At 43.7% G+C, this 11,029-nt stretch overlaps 1 protein-coding gene across 4 annotated transcripts in view; it reads right to left on the bottom strand.

Moving 5' to 3' along the window:
* MAK (male germ cell associated kinase) overlaps positions 1-11,029 on the bottom strand; it is a 75,277-nt gene that overhangs the window by 17,103 nt on the left and 47,145 nt on the right. For all 4 annotated transcript variants that reach the window (XM_023185401.1, XM_023185400.2, XM_031935690.1 and 1 more), the window contains one exon: positions 5,304-5,452. In XM_023185401.1, the coding sequence (XP_023041169.1) occupies positions 5,304-5,452 (149 nt within the window). The remainder of the gene's footprint in view (positions 1-5,303; positions 5,453-11,029) is intronic.

The raw sequence follows: 11,029 nt of genomic DNA, 5'->3' as shown, positions 1-11,029 counted from the left end.
TTTTTTTTTTTGAGACGGAGTCTCACTCTGTCGCCCAGGCTGGAGTGCAGTGGCCGGATCTCAGCTCACTGCAAGCTCCGCCTCCCGGGTTCACGCCATTCTCCTGCCTCAGCCTCCCGAGTAGCTGGGACTACAGACGCCCACCACCTCGCCCGGCTAGTTTTTTGTATTTTTTTAGTAGAGACGGGGTTTCACCGTATTAGCCAGGATGGTCTTGATCTCCTGACCTCATGATTCGCCCGTCTCGGCCTCCCAAAGTGCTGGGATTACAGGCTTGAGCCACCACGCCCGGCCGAAAACAGAATCTTGCTCCAAGTACACAGCCGGTTAGTAGCAGGTCGATAACTATGACTCTTGCGTCTCTTTCTCTGAAGGCCAGTGTCACAGATCTGCCAGTCCCTGTAGTATAATGTCATGCTGCCCTGCAATTATATGGTACATTTCTAGAGCTCCCATAATCCTAAAAGTTGATGCTTAATAAGACCTCTTATACTTGGCTTTAGGGTAAAGAGGGGGCCCCAAAAGATATTAGTATTTTTTATTCCTGAAGATACTCAATTACAAAAGTAACTATGGATCATAAATAAATGTCAAGGATTGCTTCTTTTTTAAAATTTTTTTATTTTTTGAGACAGAGTTTCACTCTTGTTGCCCAGGCTGGAGTACAATGGCATGATCTTGGCTCACTGCAGCCTCTGCCTTCCGGATTCAAGCAGTTCTCCTGCCTCAGCCTCCTGTGTAGCTGGGATTACAGGCACCTGCCACCACGCCTGGCTGATTTTTTTGTATTTTTAGTAGAAATGGGGTTTCATTATGTTGGCCAGGCTGGTCTCGAATTCCTGACCTCAAGTGATCCACTGGCTTTGGCCTCCCAAAGTGCTGGGATTACAGGCATGAGCCACCGCACTCGGCCAAAGATTGCTTCTTATTTGGGTTTCTATCCTCTGCATAGTTGCTGGTTCACAATAGGTGCTCAATAAATGTCTGTCCAAGTGACTGAACTGAGCCTGATTCTAGTTTTAAATTTCATCCAACTCCAGAGGGGTCATCTTCAAAACAATGAATGCCGATAGGTGACAGTAAGGCTCAAGTTTACATTCCAAACAATTCTTTGTAATTGAGTTTAGTTTTTAAATCTCAATTATAGCCATACTTATGATCCCAAATAATTTGCAGACTTTGTTAGATTTCTAGTTAAAAAGGAAATTATCAAACAGGTCTCAGATACCCTGAAATAAATTTTTGAAAACCACATTGGGAAGCAGAACTATGAAAACAGGGTGCTTTGGCTCAAAGGATAAATACCCTTTGACAAAAGTTTGCAGTAGTCTTTCCTACCACTCACTTCTATAAGTAAGAAAATACCGATTTGCGATATTTCAGTCAGTGAAATGTACTGTTGTTGTTTTGTTTTGTTTTTGAGACGAAGTCTTACTCTGTTGCCAGGCTGGAGTGCAGTGGTGTGATCTCAGTTCACTGCAACCTCTGCCTCCCGGGTTCAAGCAATTCTCCTGCCTCAGCCTCCTGAGTAGCTGGGATTACAGGCACGCACCACCACGCCCAGCTAATTTTTGTATTTTCAGTAGAGATGGGGCTTCACCATGTTGGCTAGGATGGTCTCGATCTCTTGATCTCATGATCCACCCGCCTTGGCCTCCCAAAGTGCTGGGATTACAGGCGTGAGCCACCTTACCCAGCAAAATGTACTGATTAAAAAAAAAAAAAAAATGAAAAGTATCTCCCATGAACCTATGTTTTGGAAATTTCCTTCCATCCCTGCTTTTGCAGTCAGATTAAAACTTTCTCAGAATTCCTTTTCTTCTCTCTCATGATTTCAACACCAAAATTTACACACAGGTATCTAAAGATTACAACACAAGGATTTTTGCTGCTTTCAAAAGTGTGCCTCAACCCTGGTCTTGATCCCAACTCGTCTCCCACCTTCCTAAGGTCTTCAGTCCCTCACTCATCCGCCTTCACCTCCTGTGTTACCAGTTCCTCCTCTGTAAGGGATCCTGCTCCTCTACACGCAAACCTGCATGGAGAACTGCTGAAACGCCTCATTCCGTTTCTAAGTTCCTCTTCACAGCTATCTAAGATGAAGCAGCTGAAATGAGGCCTGCCATGTTTACAGTCTGATTGTCAAGAAATACGGGCAGATTTCTCATTCTGTGAGTGTCATGATATGACAACTTCCTATACAATGTTAGAATAACTTATTTTCTCTCACTTTCAAGAATCAAAGCATAATGTCACAAATAGAAGTTTCAAACTGTAGGTGAAACGATAGTCAGGAAAATTTGACCTCATGAGGAAGAAGGAATACAGACTTTAAGGTCAAAAGTAGATTTTTTTTTTTGAGACAGAGTCTCACTCTGTCACCCAGGCTGGAATGCAATAGTGCAATCTCAGCTCACTGCAACCTCTGCCTCCCGGGTTCAATCTCCTGCCTCACCCTCCTGAGTAGCTGGGATTACAGGCACCCGACACCACGCCCGGCTAATTTTTGTATTTTTAGTAGAGATGGGGTTTTGCCATGTTGGACAGGCTGGTCTCGAACTCCTGATCTCAAGTGATCTGCCTGCCTCAGCCTCCCAAAGTGCTGGGATTACAGGCATGAGCCACTGCGTCTGGCCTCATTAACTATTTTAATAAGATACTTGTAAATTAATTTGGCATATGCGACCAATAAGATATGTATACATTTTTTCATTGTTTCTCTATCCAGACATACACAAACAAGACCCAGGTTTTTTCAGGCCCACTTCCCATGTCTCACTCTGGTGCCACAGAGCCTAAAGACGTGCTTACATCAACAACGACAAAAAATATCATAGGGCTGGGTGTTGTGGCTCATGCCTGTAATCCCAGCACTTTGGAAGCGAGGCGGGTGGATCACCTGAGGTCAGGAGTTCAAGACCCGCCTGGCCAACATGGTGAAAACCCGTCTCTACTGAAAAATATAAAAATTAGCCAGACGTGGTCATGAGCGCCTGTAATTCCAGCTACTTGGGAGGCTGAGGCAGGAGAATCACTTAAACCCAGGAGGTGGAGGTTGCAGTGAGCTAAGATTGCGCCACTGCACTCCAGCCTGGACGACAAGAGCGAAACTCTGTCTGACACACACACACACACACACACACACACACACACACACAAAGTATTTAACCTATTTAGATCTCCAAATACCCAGGGTTATAAAGTTTTTGCTCTGTCCTTGATGGCTTTATGCCAATTTCTTCAATCTCTCAAATACGTTAATGTCTTTCTCCTTACAAATCAGCATAGGACTGCAGTCCTAAAGCCTCAATAAACCGCCTGTAAGTTTATATCAACTTATTCAACACCTGTGGCTAAACCTATACACCCACTATGCCTTCTGTTTTCTATCCCATTCATTTCTAAACCCTCTGCTTGGTTTCATTTTTTTTCCCTTTCCCCAATTACTAACAGCAAGAGAGGGTCCCAACTGAATTCTTTGTTTTTTTAGACAGAGTCTTGCTCTGTTGCCCATGCTGGAGTGCAGTGGTACCATCTCAGCTCACTGCAACCTCCACCTTCTGGGTTCAAGCAATTCTCCTGTCTCAGCCTCCCGAGTAGCTGGGATTACAGGTGCCCGCCACCATGTCCGGCTAATTTTTGTATTTTTAGTAGAGACGGGGTTTCACCGTGTTGGCCAGGCTGGTCTCGAACTCCTGAACTCAGGTGATCCGCCCGCCTCGGCCTCCCAAAGTGCTGGGATTACAGGTGTGAGCCACTGTGCCCAGCCCCAGCTGGATTCTTAGAACTGAAATTTCTATGTTTGCCCAAAAGGTACACAGGGAAGTGTGTTACGGATCCATCTTTTGCTGGCAATCCAGTCTCAACCTTTTCTCTTGTTTGCCATGTCCCATCTTCCCAACAAGCTTCTGGGAAACGGAGACTGTGTCTTGCTTCAGGAGACTTAGATGTGAAAAGCAAATCTTCCTTAGATAAACACGGTGGCCCACTCATGTGTTTAGAAAGTTATAAATGACCATGGCCCACAAACACACAAAAGAAAGAGATCATCTTCTCCCTCACTGGATTAAAGATACATCTGTGCAGATACAGGATGATTTAAAAATGGATTCCCTTTTAGATTAAATTGAATTGAAGCATTTCCTTTTCACTTGGCTTTAGAGAAGCAAATGCTATTTGCAGGCACATGATAAACGCCCCACTGTCTGTCCAGATCTTTCTCCCAAGCTCCAGATTCATATACCCAGGTGCCCATTAGGTGGATCAACTAAGATGTTTAACAGGCATCCCGCACTCAGCTCTCCATTCTCTCCCTCCACACTCCTCTCCTCTTCTAATTTCCCTTTCTCAGCTAAAGTCACCACCGTTCACCCAGTTCCCAAGTCAAAACCTCAGATGCTGCCACTAATTCTTTCCACCAATCTACCCACAAGTCCTATTGGTTCCACTACCAAAACGTGTAGATTCTGCTCACTTGTACCTCTGCTACTTCCACTCTGGAACCAGCCATTTACATTACCCCATCCCATCTGGACATAAGCAGTGGCCTCTTAACCAGTGTCCTTGTCTCTCCTGAGTTCCCAGCATGCTCTTCTGAGCAGGCAGAATCTTTTAAAAATGTACACCAGATTGGCTAGGCACGGTGGCTCATGCCTGTAATCTCAGCACTTTGGGAGGCTGAGGTGGGCGGATCACAAGGTCAGGAGATTGAGACCATCCTGGTTAACACGGTGAAACACCATCTCTACTAAAAATGCAAAAAATTAGCCAGGCATGGTGGCACATGCCTGTAGTCCCAGCTACTCAGGAGGCTGAGGCAGGAGAATTGCTTAAACCTGGGAGACGGAGGTTGCAATGAGCTGAGGTCCCACCACTGTACTCCAGCCTGGACGACAGAGCGAGAGTCTGTTGCAAAAAAAAAAAAAAAAAAAAGTACACCAGATCATTTAGGAAAAAGTATTTGAAAATCTATATTTTATAAGAAGTTGTAATGGGGGCACAGAATTGGTTTAATAAAATTTAGGATTTACTGAGTGCATAGCTTTGGCGAGGGGTGGGGGTTCGTGTTTTCTAGAAGCATCTTCATCATCTTGATTTTTGCTCCTAAGCATTTCTTGAGCAGAATTCTACTAGTGGTAGAAACAGGAGGTCCAGAAAAGTCCTTGGTGACAGACGGACGACTAAAGAGCTGTGTGATTAGGTTTTTCACTTCACTGGTGCCCTTTCTTCACAGAGTCCAAGACACTTGAACCTGACCTATCTATACTCTAGTTAGCAGCAAACATTTTCTTTGCTCCACTTACCTGGAAGATATCTTGATTGTTTCAAGTAGTACTGTTTAGAGGTTGGAGCAGTTGACAATTCGGAATCCGATTTTAGGGAAATAACCGCAGGTAAGCTCTTGTTTTCGCCTGTCGAGTGGTTGGCGCCTGAGGGTACTGGCTCTGGAAGCCTTGAAAGTCAATGAAAGGTAGCATTACAGCACGAACAGCAGGAGGATCTCGCCCACCCTCTGCACATCTTCCTAAGCCAGTCGATCTGACCTCTAAGTGGTTTCCATCAGTCTCTTGGCTAAATGACAACTTCCCCTCTACCCCCGTAGATATCAGGTTGTGCACAGACTCATTTCTGATACCAGCCAGTATGTGACAGGAGGCTTTATAACTGAGCAGCAATTTGCTTGTGTGCAATGTTTCTATCTGTCCTGCAACTGCTGCAGTTGGATTCATAACGTGGGAAGCCGGTGTGTGGAGACGGAAATAACAGCCATCTTCACCTGTTGACTAAAATAATTTATAATCAATGAGGTTGTTTGGGGCACGGTTTGAACGGCCTAAAAATCTGAAGTGGGGAAAGAAGTGCTAGAAAAGCTCCCATATACAATTTCTGGTTACCCTAGTGTCAGGCACAGAAAATAGGTATTTGTGGAGACATGCCTGTGTCTCAGTAGCCAGAACAGACCTGTGCAGTGGCAAAGCACCTAGCTGGCTGTTTGGTGGTGTTAGTATTAAGACTGACTCTCTGCCCGTTGGTCACTGACTCCCACAGTTGGTCACTGACTCTCTGCCCGTTGGTCACTGACTCCCACAGTCCTGTTTCTGTGTAGGGACTGAGGACTTTCTGCTTCAAGGCTTAGTTTTGTCTCATTCCCAAGGCCTGTTCCTGAGGCCTCTTTGACCAGGTAGCAGTGTGTGAGGCAGCCATTGCTTTGTTCTGCTGCCCATTCCTCTGTGCTGTAATGAGCCCTCCATGACCAACCTTCTCCCCGCCACCCTCCGAATGGGCTCCTTCGTTGCTGGGGCCTGAATATACTGCCCAACTTCCATCACTTGTTAACTCCAAGCATCCACAGTTTCCACCTAGAAATTCATGCTACCATACCCTACTCACCAAGTCGACTCCCTTGGAAATGGACACTCACTTGGGTGACCCTTTGAACTGCTGGCCACCTGCCTGGGGGCAGTTCTACGTCTGCTTCACCCGCCATTTCTGGCATCTTTCCCTTCTCCTGAGCCCACTGCTGTTGTACCAGTAACTGAAATTCTACCCATTCTCAAAACTGCTCACTCTAAAAAGACTTTTCTCTCCTCATCAGAGGGATCTCTGCCCATAGACAGAACTCCCAGTGCTCCTTGCAGCTGTCACTAGTGGCACTAAACACACACACTTGTCATGTGTTATCGTCCTCTGGAGGTCTTATTTCTGTTGCTATATATTTGATGAGTTGAGGAGAGGCTTAATTCCGACTAGGTATTCAGTAAACAGCTACTGAATATAAATGCAAGTATAAATGTAAATATAAATATCATGCTTTTTGTTCACTTTTAAGAAGACAACCAGGCCGGACGCAGTGGCTCATGCCTGTAATTCCAGCACTTTGAGAGGCCGAGGCGGGTGGATCACCTGAGGTCAGGAGTTTGAGACCAGCTTGGCCAACATGGTGAAACCCCGTCTCTACTAAAAATACAAAAATGAGCTGGGCATGGTGACGGTCACCTGTAATCCCAGCTACTTGGGAGGCTGAGACAGGAGGATTGCTTGAACCCAGGAGGCAGAGATTGCAGCGAGCCAAGATCACGCCATTGCACTCAGCCTGGGCGACAAGAGCAAAGCTCCATCTCAATAATAATAACAATAACTTAAAAAATAAGACAACCATTAAATAAAAGGTATACATGTTAGTATTTGGTACTCTGTGTTCTTTATGGGGAGGCCCTGGCTGCCTGAGAGACCTAGCAGGGGACGGCAGGGTCTGTTCAATTCACTAATTCACCTCCTATTCACAAATCCACCAAATTCACCTCCTATTCACAAATTCACCAATTCACCTCCTATTCACCAATCCACTAATTCACCAATTCACCACTAATTCACCAATTCACCTCCTATTCACCAATCTACTAATTCACCAATTCACCTCCTATTCACAAATCCACTAATTCACCAATTCACCTCCTATTCACAGATCCACTAATTCACCAATTCACCTCCTATTCACAAATCCACCAACTCACCAATTCAGCTCCTATTGCTAAAGAAGCAGCATGGGGTAGAAGAGAGAAAGACCTGGATTGAATTAACCCTCACCTGATCTTGGGCAAGAAACCCAGCCTATCTGAGTCTCAGCATCCTAGTCTGCAGTATTTTTACTGAAGTATGAAAATTATAAAGTTTAGGCAGGAGCTTAACAGATGGTAGTATGTTAATAATAACCATATGCCAAGAATTGTACAGGACCATTGAAAGATGCCAAAAAATAAAAATGTAGAAGAAATGGCTGGGCACAGTAGCTCACGCCTGTAATCCCAGCACTTTGGGAGGCCGAGGCGGGCGGACCAGGAGGTCAGGGGATCAAGACCATCCTGGCTAACACAGTGAAGCCCCGTCTCTACTAAAAATACAAAAAAATTAGCCAGGCGTGGTGGCGGGCACCTGTAGTCCCAGCTACACAGGAGGCTGAGGCAGGAGAATGGCATGAACCTGGGAGGCAGAGCTTGCAGTGAGCCGAGATCGCACCACTGCACTCCAGCCTGGGCAACAGAGAGAGACTCCATCTCAAAAAAAAAAAAAAAAAAAGTAAAAGAAATACCCACATGAAAAATTCATTGTCATACCACTTTTCTAAAGAATTTCAAAAGAAAAGAGATAATTAATGTTGAAGAAATTTACTAGTTGTACTACAACCTTGATCTTTTTTTGATTTTTTGAGACAGTGTCTTGCTCTGTTGCCCAGGCTGGGGTGCAGTGGCTCCACCTTCTAAGCTCAAGCAATCCTCTCACGTCAGCCTCCTGAGTAGCTCAAACTACAGGTGTGGGCTACTACATCTAGCTAATTTTTGTATTTTTTTTTTTTTTGTAGAGATGGAGTTTTGCCATATTGCCCAGGCTGGTCTCAAACTCCTAAGCTCAATCAACCCACCCACCTCGGCCTCCTAAAGTGCTAGATTTATAGGCCCAAACCACCATGAACAGCCACAACCTTGATCTTAAATATAGGTTTTGATTCAAACCTCTACCATCCTCAAAAATATGACTAAAATGTATGAATAAATTATGAATAATTATAAATAATTATGAATAAAATTTAGCTGAAATCAGAATGACACGGGTTTTAAAAAATGTTTTCAAGTCGCCAGGTGCAGTGGCTCATGCCTGTAATCCCAACACTTTGGGAGGTCAAGGCCAGTGGATCACCTGAGGTCAGGAGTTCGAGACCAGCCTGGCCAACATGGTGAAACGCTGTCTCTATTAAAAATACAAAAAATTAGCTGGGTGTGGTGGCACATGCCTATAACAATCTGAGCTACTAAGGAGGCTGAGGGAGGAGAATTGCTTGAACCCTGGAGGCGGAGGTTGCAGTGAGCCAAGATCACATTACTGCACTCCAGCCTGGGCAATGAAGCGACATTCCGACATTCCGTCTCAAAAAGAGAAAAAAGAAAATAAAATGTTTCAAGTCTCCTATATACTACATCAACGGTCTTGAAACTCTTCTGTTCCTAGACCCAAATAATTTTTTTTAACTACGTAACTCCCTGCACATCTTTAAATTGACGTCTATAATTTTTCATCATAAATGTATTCCTTATTTCTTGTTAACAGCGGATAGAAACGGTATTTTATAAGATGAAATATTGTGAGGATTGACTGCAACTGGAGTGTTTCATGGTATGGTTTGATAAAATAAGTTTTAACTACCTTATCCATAATACACTCTGATCCTCAAAAAAATAAGTAAAATTTTAATCCACGTGTTTTGAAAACACGTGGATTAAACACATGGATTAGGAAAGAGTATCTGTGGAATGTGAAGACCTGGAAATGGATTGCCTAAGAGTTATCCAAGCAAAAAAGAAAAAAAAAAAAGAATTATCCAAGCATATGTACTCCTTAGAGACTCCCCGCGTGCCAAAGTGAAGACTTCCGTACTATACTATGCCAAACAGCTACGCGGTAAGTTTTCCTGACTCATTAACACAACTGTTCTTCCTATTCTTCTGTTTCAAAGAGAAAACAGAGCATTTTAGTATACTTGAAAGAATACACATCACTAAGCCCCGGTGCTTCAGTGCTTCCAAATCACCATGCTTTCCAACATGGGCTAAAATACAGTAGCCCCCATTATGTGTGGGGGATATGTTCTAAGACCCCCAGAGGATGCCTGAAACCACAGATAGTACTAAACCTTATACAGCCCGTCTTTTCCTATATGTATGTGTATACATACCTATGAGAAATTTAATATATAAGTTGGGCACAGCAAGAGATTAACATTAATAACTAATACTAAAATAGAGCAAGTATAACAATATATTGTAATAAAAGTTACGTGAATGTGCTCTCAAAAATATCTTTTTTTTTTTTTTTTTTTTTTTTCAGAGTCTTACTCCCACCCAGGCTGGAGTGCAGTGGCGCGATCTCGGCTCACCACAACCTCTGCCTCGTGGGTTCAAGTGATTCTCCTGCCTCAGCCTCCTGAGTAGCTTGTTTACAGGCGCTTGTCACCACACCCGGCTAATTTTTGTATTTTTAGTAGAGACGAGGTTTCACCATGTTGGACAGGTTGGTCTTGAACTTCTGAACTCAGGTGATCCACCCGCCTCAGCCTCCCAAAGTGCTAGGATTACAGGGGTGAGCCACTATACCCAGCCCAAAATATCTTATTGCACTGTACTGCAGGTAAATGAAACCATGGAAAATGAAACTGCAGGTTAGGGGGACTACTGTACCCGATTTCTATAAGACAAGAACCAGGCCGGGCGTGGTGGCTCAAGCCTGTAATCCCAGCACTTTGGGAGGCCGAGACAGGTGGATCACGAGGTCAGGAGATCGAGACCATCCTGGCTAACACGGTGAAACCCCGTCTCTACTAAAAAAAAAATACAAAAAAAAAAAAAAAAAGAAGACAAGAACCAACAGAAAGCCAGTTTTCTGATTTGTCCCTTTATTTAGTAACTCTATGCCATGTAAGAATTGAAATAACTGAGAGGTGTGACTTTCTTGCCTAAAGTGGAAGAGGACTTAAGTGGGCTTTTCCTCAAATTCATGTATTTTTAGGAGAGAGTACCTATGGAATGTGAAGACCTGGAAATGGATTGCCTAAGAGTTCTCCAAGCAAAAAAGAAAAAAAAAAAAATTATCCAAGCATATGTACTCCTTAGAGATTCCCCACGCACCAAAGTGAAGACTTCCATACTATAGCATGCCAAATAGCTACTGGATAAGTTTTTCTGACTCATAACACAACTGTTCTTCCTATTCTTCTGTTTCAAAGAGGAAAAGAAAAAAAAAAAAAAAGAAAGAAAGTATCTTTCCAAAATATTCAACAAAACTCACCCCATCCTAACTTCAAAGTTGAATAATACACTGAGGATGACCTCACTTATAAAAAGAAAAGGAACTGCTAGAGATATTAAACTTCCAGAAAAGACTCAGAAAATGATCGAAAAAAGCTTAGAACAGCAAGCAAGCAGATAATGAAATCTTAACACCATCAGAAGAAGCCGTTAACTTGGCATGTGGTGCTCTG

Source organism: Piliocolobus tephrosceles, chromosome 5 (genome assembly GCF_002776525.5).
Source record: "Piliocolobus tephrosceles isolate RC106 chromosome 5, ASM277652v3, whole genome shotgun sequence".
In the NCBI taxonomy this organism is placed as follows: domain Eukaryota; kingdom Metazoa; phylum Chordata; class Mammalia; order Primates; family Cercopithecidae; genus Piliocolobus; species Piliocolobus tephrosceles.
Note: the sequence above shows the minus strand (reverse complement) of the source record. Positions and strands in the feature narration are given on the sequence as shown.